This window comes from Lynx rufus, unplaced genomic scaffold, assembly GCF_022079265.1.
Source record: "Lynx rufus isolate CCGP_SWC_20201006 ecotype Redwood Valley unplaced genomic scaffold, mLynRuf1.p SCAF_12, whole genome shotgun sequence".
Classification (NCBI taxonomy): domain Eukaryota; kingdom Metazoa; phylum Chordata; class Mammalia; order Carnivora; family Felidae; genus Lynx; species Lynx rufus.
In genome coordinates this window covers 68,302,620-68,321,263 of record NW_025814826.1, presented here as the reverse complement: position 1 = coordinate 68,321,263, position 18,644 = coordinate 68,302,620, and the positions used below count along the sequence as shown (strand labels likewise).

The following is an 18,644-nucleotide window of genomic DNA, read 5'->3' as shown; positions in this document are numbered from 1 at the left end:
GCTTGCCTCGTTTGTCTGACCCAGACTCACCCCAGCCGCCCTGTGGGTTGCCAGGAGGTGCTGTCCCAGAATACCTCTACCCTGCCCCCTCCAGTTGTCCAGCCAAGAGATCAGGAGCACACTCTGGGTGGCCTCTGCCTAGCTCTGCCTCCTCAGCACTGCTGCCGGCTGCCTCCCTTCCCCACCTCCAGTGCTGCCTGCCACCTCCCAGTCCCCAGCCTGTACACGGCAGTGTCGGTCACACTGCATGGGACGACCCTGACAGCTCGAGAGCAAAGGTCTTAGTCCCAGAGTCCCCTGCAAACGTGTGCTCCCATCACACAATAGCTCAAACATGTGTTGAGAAACTTAATTTATTTCCATGATGGGGGCTGAAGGATCTGGAGCTAGAACCTGGTCTCTTGCCCCTTTCCCTCTTGTCCCAAAGAGAGGAGCTTGGCCAAGCGGGCCAGCTGAGGCCTGAACAGGTCCAGGGTGGCTCCTTGGCTTGCGGGCCTGTTCAGGCAAGACGGCAAGCAGACGTTGGGCAGGGTCACTTGGGTGGCCGATATGCCAGCTTCCGGCTCTTCAGGACTGACCACTTATGCCGCTTCATGGCATAGACCAGAGGCAATAGCAAGCCCATCATCATCAACATCTGGGGATGAGGCAGGCTCAGGAGGAGGAGGCAGAAAGGACCCCAGCCCATTTCCCAGCCCCTCTCCCACGCCCGGCCATTTCACCTTGAGCCCCATGCGTTTGCGATGGTCATGCTCTGGCTCGGATGCCCAGCGCAGGAAGGTACACACATCCTTGGCTACCTGGGACATGGTAGCTGGGGTGCCTGAGCCAAGAATGAGTGTTAAGGGCTGCCCTTGGGGGTCCCTCCCCAACCTGGTACAGCCCTAGAGCAATCTCCTCCATGCAGCTGAGATGGGCTCCAGACCGAGGCTTCAAAACCAATGGGACCCCCCCCTCCCCCCAGCACGCAGGGGCCTGGGCTAGACGGGGTTGCGAAGGCTGCCCGTAAGCTGGCTCGGTGCTGGAGCCAAGAAGAGTGCACGACCTCTTTCTGTGCATGACACAGAAAGCATCCCCGGCAGTGGGAAAAGGAAGACCCGGCTTGTCCGCACCCAGGGTGGGGGCTGCTCACCATCGTCATACTCCAGGACCTCAGTGTAGATGGGAGGAGCCATGCCGATGGCCTGGCCAGGAAAGTAGGGGTTGAAATAGAGACCTTCTCGCAATGACACACCAGTGGGCGGCTCGCAGTAGCCGGTTAGCAGGGAGAAGACGTAGTCCTCACCACCGTGCCTGGGACCAGATCCATGCCCTCCTCAGCCCTGGCACAAGGTGGACTTTCCTGCCCCCTCCCCACACCGCCCCGCAGGCAGCCAGCGTACCTAGCTCGCACGATGTAGCTGAGGTCAGGGGGCAGTGCTCCATTGTTGGCTGCTCGAGCGGCCTCAGGGTTGGGGTAGGGCTTGGGGAAGTAGTCAGACAGCTTCCCTGGCCGCATGAACATCTCCCCATCCTCGTTGGGGCCGTCCTGAACCTCCACCTGCCACCAAGAGCCCCGTCACAGCCCTGCCGTCCACCGCAGCCGGAGCCCCAATCCCCGGGGTCCTCCTCATCCCCAGACCCACACCTCTTCTGCGAGCGCCTTAGCTTCATCTTCCGTGTAGCAGACACCCACCAGGTGGCGGAAGGCCACGTAGTCCATGCTGTGGCAGGAGGAGCACACCTGCTTATACACCTGGAAACCCCTCCGGATACTAAAGAAAGGGATAGGGTTAGGGGCGCCAGGGCCTCCGCCCCACCAGACCGCCCAGAAACCACCCCAGTCAGCCGGCAGCACACCTGGTGTGGTCCAGGGAAGACAGGAAGCCACGGTGGGACCACGGATAGCTGGGGGGGTGCAGCTCCAGGTCACTGGCGCTCACGGCCGAATGCAGAGCCACGGCTAGCCCTGCACCCCCTGCCGCCAGCATGCCCAACGCTGAGAGCATCACTTTCCGGCCCCGGGACAGACCGGCCTTCGACGACAAGGACACTGCCTGCAAGAGCCCCGCTCAGCGCCTGCCAGAACACCACCCGGCCCTACCTGGGGATCTGACTCTCAGCGCCTGCCTCTCCCCACCCATCCACCCGCGCCCGCCAGCTCCTGCGGAGCACCACTGCCCACCCCGCTCCAGCCCACTGCCGGCTCCTCGACCGTGATTCGGCCCCGAGGAGGGGGCGCAAGGCATGGTTTTGGATCCGGGGCTGGGGATGAGGTCGATGTAAAGCAAGGGTGCCGGGGCAGGCCAAGGTCACAAGCCGCGGTCCGAGGTCAGGCTGAGGTCACTTCAGGACGCAGGCCGTCTGGAAGGCCGGAGCGGGCCTGGGCGCGCCCCCCGGAGAAAGCCCCCGGCCCCGAGCCGGCAGCGAGCCCGCCCCGCCGCCCCCCACGCTCGGTACCCGGCGCCTCCGCTGGTCGGGGGAGTGGGCGCCTGGTCCTGCTCCCCGGCGCCCCATATCGGCAGGCGGCGGGGGTCCGGCGGGGGCGCCGGAGGCCGCTCCCTCGCTGCTGGGCCCGCGCCCAGAGCCTCCCCGCCGTGACCTTCAGGGGCTGCGGGGCCACACCGCGGCCGGGGCCGCGGCCAGCGCTCACCTGTGGCGTCCGCAGCGGGAGCTGGCAGGGCCGCGCGCCGCACAGCAAACTCCGGGCCCGCGCGCCCGGCAGCCCCGCGCCCCGCGGGCCCAGCACCGCCCCGCGAAGCGAAGCCGCCGCCGCCGCCATGTCGGCCCTCTTCAGCGCGGCCGCTGCTCCCGTCGGCCCCTGCGGCGCCGCGGGAGCCCAAACGTCGCGAGAGCCTGGGAGGGCAGGGGCGGGCCGGGGCCTGTCCGTCAGGTAGTCGTGGAAACCGGAAGTAGGGTGGGAACCAGTGGTGTCTTCCTGCGGGCAGCACCTGCTGTCGCGGCCTGTCCGCTGCCCGGACGCGGTTCTTCCGGCCTCGGCGGTGCTTAGTCCTTTACGCTCGGGCCCCTCAGTCCGGCGTCCACGGCATCTTCGAGGCCATCGCTCACTTTCGTCCAGCAATATTTCCAGACCTGGCGCGGTGGCCATCCGTGTCGCAGCGCCTACAGACCCCTAGAGCGAAGGGGCGGCCTGCCGGGGCCAATCAGCAAGGTGGGGTGGGGGTCTCGAGGCCCACTGCCGCGGTCTCTTTCGCCCCGGTCAGGGTCCCCACTCCGGTGGAGCGTGAGCAGTGCCGGAAGGCTGGGGCCTCCGGGCTTCTGTCCCCCACCCGGCCCGGCCCACACGCGTGGTTGTGGTGGCGGTTCTCCAGGCTGAGCAGGGGTTTGACAAGGATTTATTAGGCACTTATTATTACCCAGAAACTGTCAGATGCAGGAGCCGTGACTATGACAGCCAAGGGTCCCTCAAAAAATTACGGTCGGCCTTCATTGAGAATGGAGGAGTAAGGACCTCGGAAAATCTGCATCCCCTTCCCCCTATAAAAGCAAGGAAAAGGGGCGCCTGGGTGGCGCAGTCGGTTAAGCGTCCGACTTCAGCCAGGTCACGATCTCGCGGTCCGTGAGTTCGAGCCCCGCGTCGGGCTCTGGGCTGATGGCTCGGAGCCTGGAGCCTGTTCCGATTCTGTGTCTCCCTCTCTCTCTGCCCCTCGCCCGTTCATGCTCTGTCTCTCTCTGTCCCAAAAATAAATAAACGTTGAAAAAAAAAATACTTTAAAAAAGCAAGGAAAAGACTAGCAGAAGTTGTTGGAGTCAACTTTTTCAGAATTCTGGAAATTAATCAAAGGAGTGCAGCATCCCGACAGTGTTTATTGAAGAAAACTGAATCTCGGTAAGAACAGTGAGTTTTGCGGTGTTCTGGTTAAGGCTACTCTCCAGCCCAGTGGTAACCTTGGAAATTACAGCCCACATTCCTGGTAGAATGGAGCAGGGAGACATAATCCTGTAGAGGGAGCAGAACACCTTCCTTGCAAATAATTGCCATGATTTAACTTGTCTGAGGGCTCCCTGGAAGACCCCTCTTACAAAGCTCACTCAGCTTGCCTAGGGCCAATGGTCTATGCCCTGAGGATGTTTGCTGAAGGCAGTTGCAGGCAAGTTGTAATTTCAAAGCTGCCGGGAGCAATGGATAACAGCTGCACCTGATAATAGAGTAACCAAAAAGCTTAAAAGGAAGAGCTGGGGAATACAGTGTCCACAGGGATGTTCAAAAGCCCTACATATTTCTGGAATATAGAAGGTCACAAACATAAATAGGGTGTGCACGGGCTCATGAAAGACCTGAAAAAGCATCAAATGCTTACCTCTGGCTGGCCTTGAGGCTCTGCACATAGGGAAGTGGAGCCTCAGACAGTTGCAAACAGGGGGCTTTGGTGCTGAAAGGCATATGCCCCAACAAGTACACAGAGCTATTTGGGAAAGACTGGGAAGTTTATGGATTTTAGGCATTTAAGAAAATCTCTGTCCGATCATCAGCTGAGCATAGGAACTTTAGTGGCTACACGTGACATTACAGACTAGACAGAACAAGTTCAGAAAAACCACTACACGAGTTCAACTACTACAAGCAGCAACAACAAAACCTGGCATCTGATTTCTAAAATCACAACATTAAAAATGAAAGGCCTGTAGGACACCAGTAAGCATACCAACCTATGCATAATTCTCAGGAACAGAGAAGAGAAAGGGGCAGAAAGAATATCTGAAAAAATAATGCCTGAAAAATTCCTAAATTTGATGAAAAACATGAATCTGCACATCTAGGAAGTTCAGTGAACTCTAAGTAGGATAAACTAAAAAGGATCCATTCTTAGACACATCATAAATTGTTGAAAGCCAAAGAAAAAGACTCTTGAGAGCAGCAAAAGAGAAGCGATTCATCACATACAAGTGATCCCCAATAAAATTACCTATTTCACATCACAAACCATGGAGGTCAAAAGGCAGTAGAATGACATATTCCAAGTGCTGAAAGAGTAAACCTACCAGGGGCACCTGGGAGGCTCAGTTGGTGGCAGTATGTGACTCTTGATCTTGGGATTGAGGGTTGGAGACCCACCCTGGGTGTAGAGTTTACCTAAAAATACAATCTTAAAAAAATAATAAATGTAAATGGATTAAAGTCTCCAATTTCAAGGCAGAGATTGTCATAATGGCTTTTATACACACACACACACACACAACTCTATGGTGTCTGTAAGAAACAACCTTTATTTCTTTTTAATTTAAGAGAGAGTGTGCACATACGCATGCACTGGAGCAGGAGGGGTAGAGAAAGAGGGAGAGAGAGAATCCTGAGCAGGCTCCACGCTGTCAGCATGGAGCTGGACTCGGGGCTCGATCTCATGAACCATGAAATCATGTCCTGAGCTGAAATCAAGAGTTGGATGCTTAACTGACTGAGCCACCCAGGCACCCCTGTAAGAAACAAACTCTATTATTTATTGTTATTATTATTATTATTATTATTTTAAGTAGGCTTTGTGCCCAGCACAGAGCCCAATGCGGGGCTTGAACTCATGACTGTGAGATCAAGACCTGAGCTGAAATCAAGAGTCAGATGCTTAACCAACTGAGCCACCCAGGCACCCCAAGAAACAAACTTTAGAATCAAAGACACAAGTAGAAAGTAAAAATGTGGAAAAAGATATACCATACCAACAGTAATCAAAGGAGAGCTGGAGTGGCTATACTAATATCAAATAGTATAGACTTTAAGACAAAAATTGATACAAGAATTAAAGAAGGACATTTCATAATGAAAAAAGGACCAACTCCTCAAGAAGACCTAACAATTGTAAAGATATGTTTGCCTAACAGCGCCCCGAAATACACGAAGCAAAAGTTGACAGAATGGAAAGGAGAAGTAGGCAATTTAACAATAATAATTGGAGACTTCAATATGCCACTTTCAGTAATTGATAGAACTAGACAGAAGCTCAGCAAAGAAGGAAGAGTTGAAAAACTGAACAATGCCGACTAGACTTAAACATCAATGAACCACTCTTCCAGCAGAAGAGTACATATTCTTCTCAAGTGCATATGAAACATTCTTCAGGACAGACCATATGTTAGAAAATAAAACCAGTCTCACTCATTTTTTAATGTTTATTTATTTTGAGAGAGAGAGAGAGAATGAGCAGGGAAGGGGCAGAGAGGGAGGGGGAGAGAGAATCCCAAGCAGGCTCCACTATGTCAGCACAGAGCCCGACACAGGACTTCACGTTAGGAAGCCTGAGATTATGACCTGAGCCTAAATCAATATCAGGCGCTTAACCAACTGAGCTACCCAGTAAATCTAAAAGTAGTAAAATCATACAAAATACGTTTTCTCACCACAACAGAATGAAATTAAAAGTCAGTAACAGAAATTTGGGGAACTCATAAATATGTGAAAGTTACATAACATATTACTTTTAATGTTCTATTTATTTTGGGGGGGGGGGGGGGACAGAGGATCCAAAGAGGGCTCTGCACTGAGAGCAGTGAGCCTGATGTGGGGCTCGTACCTAAAAACTGTGAGATCATGACCTGAGCCAAAGTCGAATACTCAACCAACTGAGCCACTCAAGCTCCCCTAACATATTGCTAAATAACCAGTTAAAGAAATCACAGGAAAAATTAGAAAATGAGGTGAATAAAAACAAAACATACGGGATGTATCAAAAGCAGTGCTAAGAAGAAAATTTAGAGCTCCAAATTCCACTTCTAGGTGTATGCCCAAGAGAAAACATATGTCCACACAAAAACTTGTTCATGACTGTTGATAGGCACATTGTTCATAACAGCCAAAAAGAGGAAATAACCCAAATGTCCATCAACTGATAAACGGGTAGAGTGTGGCATGTCCATTACGTGGAACATTATTTGGCCATAGAAAGGAAGTTGTGACACATATGTATGAGGGCATTCATATTAAAGTGCAGATTAGGCAAATCTGGAATTAGAAAGTAGATTAATGGTGTCAGGGGCTGGAAGGAGAGAAGTAGGGTACAGGTTGCTTTTTGGGGCAAGGACAATGTTGAAAAGGAGCAAGCACAGGCCTTGGAGACCAAGGTGGGGAGTTTGGTTCTATCCTGGGGGTGATGGGCATCCCCTGAAGAGAGACTAGGTTGACCCTGGGTCCAGGCCTGGGCGAGCGTGCTAGGGGAGAAGGTGTATGTGGGGTGGGAGGTGTTCAGGTTGAATACTGTGACTTAGAGGTGACCATCACACATTCAGGAGGCAGAGGTGACACACTGGGGCCTGGCAGGAAGCAGGAGACAGGACCTGAGTGGGGGTATGAAGGTAGCTGGGGCTTGCAGAAGCAGTTTTGGATAATGGTGTCCAGAGCGGTCCCCAAGTTGTCTACATTGGAGCCTCGGGAGGAGTGGGGGTAACCAGGCAAATGGCTTGAGAAGAGCACAGGAAGCCTGGGACACCGAGGTGAGTTGCTAGAGGCGTCCCAGGGCCAAGTAGAGCATCCGCACGGAGCCTGGTTGTGGGGAGGCTGCCGGGTGTTAAGTGGGTGGAGGGTGGCCTGCCGGCTGGGGCCTTCACCTCACCCTCCTGTGCTCACCCCACCTCCCAACACAGGCGATCCTCTAGCCCCTGCGGAAGCTGTCAGGTCTGCCCCCTGGAGCCTCCTTCTGGACCTCCAGGTCGTCTCCCTCTGATTTCCCTTCATTCAACAAATACAGATGAACATTCTACCGTGTATCTGGCCCTGAGCTGGAAAAGTAGCAGGAAATAAGACAGTGTTCCTGCCCCCCCCCCCCATGACACTTCTGTTCTGGGGCCTAGAAAGCAAGCAACAAAGGAGTATGTACTACTAAGTACTGATTATCAACACAATAGTGAAATACTCCCAAATTCACCCAGCGGACACCCTCCACTCTGAGTCCTCACGTGAGTTGGGCTCAGCAATGGTCCCTCTTGTATTGGTTGGAACTAGATCTGAGTGTCAGAAAACTCCAAAGGACAGTGGCTTACACAAGGTACAAGTCTGTTTCCCTTTCTAGTAGATGAAGCCCAGTTTAGCAACCCAGGGCTGTGTGAAGCCCAGGGAGTCCCTGCTCCTCTCCATCCATTCTCGACACGGGCTGGACCTCATGTCCTAGACACAATTCACGTTCCAACCATCAGTTCCACATCCCTGTGGGCAAGAGAAAGGATGGGGCTCAGAGGGCCAGTCTCTCTGCGTGAGGTCTTTGCTTGGTGTTCACCCTGGAAGCTTCTTGTTTATCCTGCCGGCCACAGCATAGTCACGTGGCCACACCTCAAAGCACAGGATTCAAAATTGGGCTGTATGACTCCAGAGAACAGATACTGGGTTCGAGGTACAGGCCCTACCACCCCATCAAGTAGAGCGTTTATGTATGACCTATACTCACCGCTATACGCCTGACCTACATTTCCACAGCCTAACATTTCCTTGTTTTAAGAAATGTATTGTACAGGTGACATTGCTGAAAATCAGAATAGAAATCTTGCTTTCCTGACAAACCAACTCTGTCATTCCCATGGTCTCAGAATTTTTTGTACAAAGAGTTCTGCACAAGTTCAGAATACAGTTGAGATGATCTCTGTGCTTCTGCCCCCACTTGTGTGTTCCCTGATTTAATAGATTTTCATGATTTGTGCTTTAAGTGACTGATCAAGGCCAAAGCCTGGGGAAAAGGCTTGGGAGGGATTCTGGAGTCCCTTGGAAGGGATACTAGCTCACAAAGAGAGAGACAACAGACCAAGGCAAAACAGAGGTTTTTGTGCGTCTTAGAAGACAGGAGGACTCTTGTCCTGTGACTTATCCGAGCACAGGGTTGACAGAAGCCAGCCTGGGAGGCACGCTGGGAGGCTGGGGGCTGCAAGTCTCTTCCCAGCCCCGGGGGAGGTGGGGCAGAACAGTTTGTTCAACACTGAAGGGACCAGAGGTTCCGGCCGGACTTGGGAACAGTGGGCAAAGACAGGCTCCTGGCCCCAGTGGGGTCTCCAACGCCCATGCTGCACCCCCACCCCCAACAATGCTGGACAGAGAGCATGTGGCCCCCTCAGCAGAGAGCCAGCAGTGACCCACAGAGGGTTGGGTCTGGGGGCTAGAGCTTCCTCCCAGACCCACCGTTCTGGGTGTGACACCGAAGGGCCACGGGTCCTGAGCGGACTCCCCAGGCGGGGCAGCTCTGCCTTCCTTCCACACTGAGGCCGGTAGGAGGTTGACTGGTCTAGCCGCCACATCAGGCGCTGGCAGGGGTGCCTTGGCCCTCGAGGAGTTGCCTCTTGACCTGATGTGACCCTGAAAAGCAACATTTTGCTTTTCTCCCCTCCAGAATGGACACTAGACATTCCAGTTCCTTTCAGGGGTCTCGGTATGTGGCCCACCTGCTCCTAGGCGATGCCGATGCCGGGTGGGGCTCTACCGCTCCACCTCGGCCCTGCCTCTCACGGGTGGCTGGCTGGCCTGGGCCAGTTGGCTCCAGGGAAGCTGGGCGGGGCCACTCCCGGGCCTTGGCGGGTGCCATTCCCCATGCCCCAGGGCTTTTCTGCAGGGCTCCAGCTCAAGCCCTTCTGCGCCTTCAGCTCCAGTGCTGAAGACAGAGCAGTGTGGTCTCTGGGCACTTCAGATCCCATCAGGCCCCAAGCCATACCCACCACAGCGCTTCCTCCTACCCGGCACCCTGCCTCCCACTGTGATACGCAGGGAGCTCCCATAATGCGCGTGGGGCTGGGGCCAGGGCAGGGTCTACACGTGCCATTTCCAGATGCCGAGCCCAGTGTCCATCCGAGGCTCTCCCTGGAGGCTGATGTGGCGGCTGGGGCCCTCATTCCTGCCAGCAGCAAGTGGGCCAGGGCAGTGCCCTCCAGGAAGGAGGTATGTGGCAATGCCAGGCCCTCAGACAGAGCTTTTTGTCCACGTGCCTAGGAGCTCCAAAAGGACAGCAGACAGCGGGCCACGAGCCCTAACAGCAGCTGAAAACAAAACACCTGTTTATTTCCCAAAAAGAGAACACCGGGTGCTTGGGGAGTCCCCACCCCGGTCTGTACCACGGGACAGCCACACGTCACTTCCAGAAGAGCACGTTCCAGAAGAGCAGCCAGCAGGGATAGAGGCCCAGAGCCAAGAGCGGGAAGAGCAGGGCGCCGTAGGTGTGGTGGTCCAGCACGCCCTGCGCCAGTGCCGCCAGGAAGAGCTGCCAGCCCTCGGCCGGCGACAGCGGGGCCTCCTGCAGCTCCCGCCAGAGGAACAAGCACCCCAGGAGAGTGGCCGCGGGGCTCGTCAGCACCAGCAGGGCGGCATACAGCGGCCTGGGGGGAGAGGCAGGGTCGGGCCGGGCTCTGTGGCGAGCAGCACGGGCCCCGGGTTGGGGGCAGGGCGCCTCGCGTGGACTTCTGCGACGGGGGCCGAGCGGCACGCACCGGGGCCCACAGGGGTGGGTGAGCGCGGCAGCGGGCACCATGGTGGCGGCCAGCAGGAAGCCCAGCGAGAAATTGGTGAGGGCGACGCAGGCCAACTGTAGCGCCAGGTAGATGAGAGCCACTAGCTTCAGTGCCATCCAGCCTCTGTCTGGGGCCTGTGCGCCCATCACCCTGCAAGACAAGGGGCTCAGAGGCAGCTGCCTGTGTGTCCAGGGTACCCTCTGTCCCCGCCCGGCCGGCCCGGCTGCTCACCGGTGGGTGCTGTGTGGAAGGGCCAGGCCGGCCGCATAGATGGCCAGCAGCGTCAGCACCACGGCCTCGGCCTCGGCCACGGGGAAGTGCTGGGTAGCCACGTGTTGGCCCAGCACTGGCAGGACGTAGAGGGCCAGGCCCGTGGCCTGTGAGATCAGCAAGGGAGCCACAAGCGAGGCCAGCCCCACGCTCTGCAAGGGCACATGGACACTTGGGACCTGGGCCCTAGGGCCAGGGGGGCCCCGAGGATCCTCACCAACACCCCACCGGTGGAGACTGGGTGGCAGCAGTACCAATCACCGGAACCCCAGGAGCCCTCCCCAGCAGGAGTGGGGGGCCATCACCTGTGCCGGAGGGACGGGAGGACCAGGTCCAGAGGCGCCCCCAGCCTCCTGAGGGCCCGCTCCGGCCTCATGCAACTGCATCCACAGTTCCAGAGCGTGGTCTAGTCAAGGACCCTGACGAGAGCTGTGATGGGATCTGCCCGGCGGGGGCCCCAGGGCCCATCCCACTCCCCCACTCCAAGGCCCACGGGCTCTCCCAGCCTAGAGTGGAGGGGACCCGAGGCCGGCCGCCCGTCAGAGGATATCTTGAGACCAAGGACCAAGAGCAAAAAGCCAGCAGCGGGCATGTAGAGGCCGATGGAGACGAAGCGCGAGAGCGCGGGGAGCACGTAGAAGAAGAAGGACTGGTGCAGGCGCTCCAGAAGGTGGTTGAGCTTGCGGAACATGCCCTCTAGGGCCCTGCCGGCGTGGGGCAGCGTCAGGGCCAGCCGGACCCCCCGGCACCCCCTCGCCCCCCCTAAGCAAGGAAGGGGGGAGGACCAGAAGCCACTTACTTGCCCACTGCCACTAAGTCATACTTATACTGTCGGAAGCTATTGATGCCACGTATGGTCAGGGCCTCCACACGGTAGCGCAGGAAGAGGCCGTGAGCGCCATGGGGGCGGCCAGAGGCCTGCTGCAGAGTCATGAGCAGGAGTGTCTGCAGACCCTGCAGCGGCCCGTCTACCGACGTCCAGTCCTGGGGCTGCAGCTTAGAGGGTTTGGGGACGAGGTCAGATGACCCCCACACAGGTCCCAGGCTGCCCAGGCAGGCGGCCCCCTTACCTTGCCCTGCAGAGTACACAGCAGTCCCCCTTTCTGACAGAAAGTCTGGAAGAGGTTGAGCAGATCGAGATTGGGCAGCTGCCCGTTGAGCCCCTCCACGGCCACATCGAGGCTAGTGACCACGTCGCTACTGAGCTCCAGGGCCAGGGCTGCCTGGATGGCCCCAGCCCGGCCCTGCAGAGGGGATGACTGCATGCCTGTAGGAGCAGGTGAATGAGGTGCCAACGGAGGGCTGGCGCGTGCAGTGGCCCTGAGAGAGGGGCGGGGCAGGGCAAGAGCACCCACCGGTGACGTTGGTGTCGTGGTAGGCCTCAAGCCAAGCCTCAGTGCCCAGAAGGTCTTGCTCTGTCACCAGGAAGATGATGTCTTTGGCCCAGTAAATCTGCCCTGAGGACCAGAAGCTGGTCAGCAAGGCCTGGTACAGAGGCCGAACCCTCCCTTGCCAGCAGTAGCCCCTGAGCCTCACCCCGAAAGTGGGCAGCAAGCGCCAGCAGCAGCCCCACAGCCTGGCTGTTGGTAGAGTCGGGGCCGCAGGGTACAGTGAGCACCAGGGATTCGGTGCTGGCGGCGCGTGGGGCCCGCAGGATGCCATACACGTTGGTACCGGCCACCATCTGTATGCAGTATTGGCGGGGAAGCCTCAGCACCACCCCACCCTAGAGTGCTGAAGCCTCTCCCCTTTTCGCCCTAGGATGCCCGTTAGGAATTTCCTGGGCCCCAGGACCTGGCACCACTGAGCTTCCCGGTCCCAAGCCACCCTCTCAAGGTCTTTTTTGGTCCCAGACACATCCTCTCCCCCACAGTACATAGCGCTCGCGGGTCTCATCAGGAAAGGGCAGTTTCCGGGAGAAACTCTGCGTGTAGACCTCCAGCCCCACTGACCGCATCGTCCGCTCCAGCCAGGCCACTGGCAGAGCCCTGGAGGCACAAAGAGAACCTTTAAGAGCTCCCTGACTTTGACCACCACTGTTTTCCCCAGACCCACAGCTCTACCGCTCACCCCGTCTTCCTGCGGTGGGCAGCGAAGTCTCGGGCGAAGCCTCGGGCACGCTCTCCGCCCGCAAACTGCTCCTCCACCATGGTGGAGCCCATGGCGTTCTCCGACATGTATGTGCGCTGGGTCAGGGGCGGAAAAGCCAGCGCCAGGAACCAGGCGATCCCCGCCACGTAGCTCAGCACGCTGCAGGGAGAGGGGACGGAGGAGACCGGCGGAGCGTTAGGGGATTCTGACACCGCGGCCCGTGGCCTCCACCTCTGCACCGGGGGTGGCGGGGGCGTGTGTGAGGGACCTGGCCCTGGAGTCCGGGGACCCGGGACATCGGACGGGAGAGCTGAGCCCCGGGCCTGCTGCCCCGAGCGATGCCGGCGGGAACGACGCGACTGGCGCTAGCAGCCGGAGGGGCCGCCGGAGGGGCCGCCGGCGGCCGCAGCGCCGGGTTCCCCGGGCCCCGCCCTTACCAGAGCGGCGCGTTGAGGCGCAGCACGAGGCGGGCGAGGGCGCGCCGGCGCACCGGGTCCGACAGGAGGCCCATGGCGAGGAGGGGCGGCTCCGGGACCGCGCTCGCCCGGCCGGCTGCAGCCCCGGGGCCCGGCGCCTCGCGCCTGCCCGACGGGAACCGGCGCGCCCGCACGCACTTCCGCTCCCGAAGGCCAACGCGCCGCCGCGCATGCGCGGAACGGAAGCGGTACTCGGGCGGGCCGGAGAGCGGTCTCCAGGGGAAGTAGCGGGAGGTGTATACTACGCGAGCAAAGCAGTGGAGACCGCTGGCTGCTGGCCGGGGGCAGCGAGAAAGCTCCGATTTGCAGAATCAGAGAGGGGATGAATAGGGCGGGAGGGAGGAAAACCGCAGAGCACGGAGGCTGCTGGCAGTGACAGGTCCAAATGCCTGGGGTGGGTAGACAGGAAGAGGGCTTCCGTGGACCGCGAAGCCAAGGCATTGGCTGATTCGCTTCTGTGGATGTCGGTCAAATATGGTGAACGCAGAAGTGAAGTCAGTGTGAGTCCAGCACCGAGGTCATCAGGGCCAGATGACCACAGGGAGGAAGGTGCAGATAGTACCGTTGGCCAAAATGGGTTTCAAAGGAGCTGGGACATGTGGAGTAGAAACTGGGGGGCACTCCTATTCAGATCAAGAGATGCCAGAGACATTAGGGGAGAAGCAGCCCCTGGGGGAGAGCTGCAGGGGCTGGTGTTCAGTGCTCAGGCAGGTGCGCGCGCGCGCGTGTGTGTGTGTGTGTGTGTGTAGACAAGACCCCCTTAGACAACATGTATCTATTGTACTTTTGGAGCCCGAGACTAAGTAGGCCCAAAGGGCTCCTAGGTTGAACGGGGCCATTCAGTCCAAGCCATAGTCAAGACGATGTGAGACACGGCCCCCACACCTCCATGGTGGGTTCCCAGAGCCAGCTTGAATTCTCCCTCAGCCCTTGTTGAACTCAGGGCCTCGGGTGTGCGGGGGTGAAAACAGACTCCAGAGTCTATTGGCTTGGCCATTACAGGCCATGCTCAGCTGCCTTGAACCCTGCCTGGCACAATTGCTCTTCATCCACGGACACACTCCCCCGACCTTCTTCTTCAGGGTTTGAATCTTGAGGTTGCAGGCATGTGTGGGAGATGGTCCCTTTCCCCCCCCACCCCCCCACCCCCGGAGCAAGTACCAAGCCACGCTGGGAGGGTGTGGAAGTGCTACCGGGCGATCAAAGTACAGCGCACTGTGTGTGAGTTTTATTCCGGGCCCGGGGGGCCAGACGCTCAGTCCCCTAGCAAAATGGAGGCCTCCCGTACATGCTGCCGAACCACACGGTCCAGCAGGGTGTGCACGTCACGGGCAGCCCGGGCAGCAGCCTCCAGCACCTGCTCCAGGTGGTCTTCGTGCAGCCTGGCGTCCATTTCAAGCAGTGCAAGCTGGCCTGAGGCTGGCAGCAGGGCCAGGGCGAGCTGGGGGCCACCAGCTGCCTCCTCCACGTGGCTGAGGTCCGCCAGGGCCGTGCTGTCCACAAAGCCAGCCGAGCAGGCGCACACGAAGTCCCGCATGGGTATCCCGGCGTCCAGCACTGCCAGCGTGGCTGCATTCACGCAAGCTGCGTAGGTCCCACCGTCGGCCTGCAGCACCTGCAGGAACCGCGCCCACCAGCGGCATCAGCGTATCGGGCTCTTGACCGCGGACTCCCAACCCCCACCCCATCCCTCTCCCTCCCCAGGCGGATAGCTGCTGCCTGCTCACCTGCACATAGATATCGATCTGGGAGCGTGGGTGCAGCTGTGTAAGGATGGCCGCCTCGAAGGTCTGACGCAGCTGCAGGCCCATCTCACAAGACTTACGGTCCCCATGTGGTCGCCGCTTGCGTTCGCCCGTGCTGAAGGTCGCAGAACTATACTGACAGTTCACCAGGGCCCTGTCAGGCAGGGCTCGTGCCCGGGAGCCCCGGATCTGGGGGAGGAAGGACACATGAGCCAGCCTCACTCCTGCCAGCTCGCACTACACCTTCCTCTAGCTCAGGCCCCGGACCTCAGGCTCCTTCCCACCCCTCCTCCTTCTTCCAACATCTCAACAACACAGCTACTTTACCTTCAAACGCCCCACAGGAGGGCCACTTGGCCCATCTCTAAGCCATCATCCCCCCTCAGGTCTCCCCGTTTCCATCCTCGCCTCATCCCCTCCCAGCCCATTCTCCATTTGTAGCCAGGGCCGGTATATTCACAAGTATCAAGTCTGACTTTGTCTCCTCTACACGCTCACATATGGTACTGCCTTCCCAAAGCTTCCCCATCACGTGACACAAAATCATAAATACTTTCCCTGGTCTGCGAAGCGGTGAGTTCTCACCCTCCTAGAAAGCCCTCAATCTCACTTTGAGTAATCCCCCACCTCCCACCAGCAGCCTTTCCACTCTGCAGACGTGCCGTGTTTGTTTCCACCCCAGTGGTCTTCCCTTCTCCAGCAACGGAGACAAGTCCCTTCGGGGCGCCTGGGTGGCTCAGTCGGTTAAGCGTCCGACTTCAGCTCAGGTCACGATCTCACGGTCCGTGAGTTCGAGCCCTGCGTCGGGCTCTGGGCTCATGGCTCAGAGCCTGGAGCCTGCTTCCGATTCTGTCTCCCTCTCTCTCTGCCCCTCCCCCGTTCATGCTCTGCCTCTCTGTCTCAAAAATAAATAAACGTTAAAAAAAAATGTTTAAAAAAAATAAAAATAAAGTCCCTGTCCTCACGGAGTTAGACTGCCGTCTGAAGTGACCGATTACCGAAAGGCAGGGAAGTGTGTGGTCGTAGGGGAGGGGGCTTGCCACGTGAGGAAGGCGGTCTGGGGAGGCGTCACCCGGAGGATGACGTCAGAGTAGAGCGCAGAGAGAGGACGCGAACGCGGGAGAGCGCGGGGCGCTTTGAGGAAGAGCAAAGAGGAGGGCAGGGCGGAGGGGAGAGAGGCCGGTGAGAAAGGCGGGGACCACGGTGCACCACGCTGCCAGGACTTTGGCTCTGGAGCCGAGCGAGCGGCGGCGGCCCTGAAGATGGGCTGGGTGGACGCGGCGCGCGCCGGCTGTCGCCTCGGCATCTTCAGCTCAGCCTGGAGGCCCCGCGCACCCCGCCCAGCTCGCGCACGCCCACTCGCCTCGTGCGGCCCGTAGACCACCGCCAGCGCCTTGGTGTTGCCTTGCTCGATGTAGGCCGAGCCGTCGGCCTGCGCGAACACGCCCATCCGCGCCTGGATCTTGCGCAGCTCCCCGGCGCGCCGTCCGTCTACCCGGTAGCCCTGATCCGACAGCAGCTCCAGGCCCGCCATGTCGCCCGGCCGCTAGCCACGCTTCCGCCTCCCGCAAAACTACAGTTCCCGGCGGCTCTGACCCTCCCTTCCGACCTCCCGGCGGCCTGCGGTTTCCGGCGGCCGAACGCCCCACTTCCGGCCTCGGAGCACTAGGGTGCCGTGCGGCCCCGCTTGCCCTACTTCCTGCCGCGGGAGTCTTGGGCGGTGCCGACCGGGGGCCCGAGCGCTGTGCCCGCGGGCGTTTTGGGGCGCTGTCCCACGGCTGCCAGAGGTGGAGACCGGCAGGGAGAAGGGTCCCCCGGCCGCGCCCCTTCGGGTTTGTCGCGGGGGCGGTTTTAACGCTCACCCCCCCCCCCCGCCCGAGACCTCCCCGGACTTTGCCGCACGCGCCTACACCAGGTCCCAGAGGGCCGGGACCTGCCGCGCCCGGCCACTCCTGCACCCCACCTTCGGGGACCGCGCCTGCGCCCTGCCTGCTAGTCCCTGGCCGCGGAGGCTCCTCGGAGGTTGGGCGGGAGAGCGCAGCGCCTGCTGCGGGATGCGGCGTCCCGTCAGCGCTGATTTTCTTGCTCTTCCGCAGCCGTAAAGGCATGCGTTCTCCCAAGCCGAGACACGCTTTGTGTTTTCTTACCGCTTAGGTTTTACATTTGTACATTTAAAAAAATTGACACATAATCTGTACGGTACACACACATGCTCATACTCCTTTGATAGAGCGTTTAAGATTTTCTTTCCCATGTTGGCTGAGTTCTTTCTGCCCGCATCCCCTCTGCCCCCACACCCTCTTCCTTACCGTAATAAATAGTTCTTTCCAGGTTTTTCTCCAGACTCAAATGTGATCACATGTGAATCAAGCACAGATACACGCCGTTGTACAGTCATGTAGCATTTGGATCTGTGGTGGTTATTACTATTTAATGGGAATCTTATATGCACTTTTCTGTTTCTCACTCAACACCTTATGAAATCCACGTAATCTTGTGGAACTCTCATTAATTTTTGATTGCCAGGGATGTATCCCCGCTACTGCCCCACGTGGGCAGGGGGTGCCTGTCGAGGGGCTTAGGCAGTGGGGATAGAATCCCACAATGCGGATTCCCTGAATGAAGCGTAAACGTGAGAGTTCCTTTTTCCCCTCTCTTCCCACCAAGAGTAACTGTTACATTTTTACATAATCCTTGCCAGTCCTGAGTGTTCCTGACTTCACCTCTCTTTCCCCTATCCTGACTTGGTGTATTCCAGCACCTGGTGGCAATCCCACAGGAGGGAACTGCCAGTGTGTCTATAGGGGGGAGATATGAGGGGTTTTCCTCCCCAGGTACCTCCTGCTCCAGGTGTCTCTGGTTCCCAGTGGTCAAGGTCCCCAGCAGGAGGCTCGTGTCCCCCCTTCCAGCGGCATGACTCAGCTCCTCTGCAGTGCTCAGGAAGCCAGAGCCCGTGCTCCAACTTTGGAAGTGGGAAGATGAGCCGAAAGGGTTGCCACACACTGAGAGGAGGTGCTAGGAGGAAAGTGCACAGGCCCCGCTGCCAGCATGCCCTCCGTTTACATCCAGCTCCCGCAAAGCCGGAAAACGGGCCACCCTTTTCCTCTGAGGATGAAGATAGCCTCACCCTTTCCAAAAGGGGTTGCGTGGAGTTTGCATGTCTGTTTATCTCTTGCTGCATAACCTTAGTGACTTCAAATAACAAAAAATTATATTATCAGACCTTGCAATCCAGAGGATTGCCTGGGCTCATCTAGGTGGTTTGCACTGGGGATCTTTCCTGCCCGTGGTCACCGTGGACACTGACAGGTGTGGTCTTGAGGGCTTCCTCTCTCGCATCTTTCGTGGTTGTTGCTGGCTGTTGGCCAGGGCCTCACTGGGCCCGTGAGACAGCATACCTGCCCACAGCCTCTCCATGCACCCCATGCTTCCTGGAAGCATGGCGCCTGGGTTCTACGGTGACCTCAGAAGACAAGGTGGACACGTGGTGTTTTAAGACCTAGCCCCAGAAGTCACATAGTGTTATTCCCACCAGACTGCATGGGTCAAGGTGGTCACAAAGGTCTTGCCCAGGCTCAAGGGGAGGGACACGGACCCTGCCCCTCAATAGAAGCAGGATTAACGTCATGTCCGGAGAAAAGCGGGCAGAATGGAC

At 58.3% G+C, this 18,644-nt stretch overlaps 3 protein-coding genes across 4 annotated transcripts; all 3 read right to left on the bottom strand.

The window, feature by feature from the left end:
- Window positions 1-335: 335 nt before the first annotated feature.
- Window positions 336-2,761, bottom strand: LOC124507882 (cytochrome c1, heme protein, mitochondrial). Its single transcript, XM_047074321.1, has 7 exons — window positions 2,633-2,761; window positions 1,840-2,036; window positions 1,628-1,754; window positions 1,383-1,540; window positions 1,133-1,293; window positions 723-823; window positions 336-637 (listed from the first exon to the last, which is right to left on the bottom strand). Exons 1-7 carry the CDS (start codon window positions 2,759-2,761, stop codon window positions 533-535), a joined length of 978 nt encoding a protein of 325 aa, XP_046930277.1. The 3' UTR covers window positions 336-532.
- A 7,179-nt stretch (window positions 2,762-9,940) lies between these two features.
- On the bottom strand, window positions 9,941-13,368 carry GPAA1 (glycosylphosphatidylinositol anchor attachment 1). 2 transcript variants are annotated; one of them, XM_047074315.1, is made up of 12 exons: window positions 13,206-13,368; window positions 12,748-12,927; window positions 12,554-12,665; window positions 12,214-12,361; window positions 12,033-12,134; window positions 11,748-11,944; window positions 11,477-11,598; window positions 11,228-11,381; window positions 10,983-11,078; window positions 10,639-10,829; window positions 10,387-10,557; window positions 9,941-10,275 (listed from the first exon to the last, which is right to left on the bottom strand). In XM_047074315.1, exons 1-12 carry the CDS (start codon window positions 13,277-13,279, stop codon window positions 10,032-10,034), a joined length of 1,791 nt encoding a protein of 596 aa, XP_046930271.1. In that variant the 5' UTR covers window positions 13,280-13,368; the 3' UTR covers window positions 9,941-10,031. The 2 variants fall into 2 exon arrangements, with proteins under 2 accessions (XP_046930271.1, XP_046930270.1); XM_047074314.1 differs by having other exon boundaries at window positions 11,477-11,673; window positions 13,206-13,367.
- A 1,082-nt stretch (window positions 13,369-14,450) lies between these two features.
- EXOSC4 (exosome component 4) lies at window positions 14,451-16,841 on the bottom strand. The gene is made up of 3 exons (XM_047074317.1): window positions 16,353-16,841; window positions 14,972-15,178; window positions 14,451-14,859 (listed from the first exon to the last, which is right to left on the bottom strand). The coding sequence occupies exons 1-3, from the start codon at window positions 16,521-16,523 to the stop codon at window positions 14,500-14,502; spliced, it is 738 nt and encodes a 245-aa protein (XP_046930273.1). The 5' UTR covers window positions 16,524-16,841; the 3' UTR covers window positions 14,451-14,499.
- Between the last annotated feature and the right edge of the window lie 1,803 nt (window positions 16,842-18,644).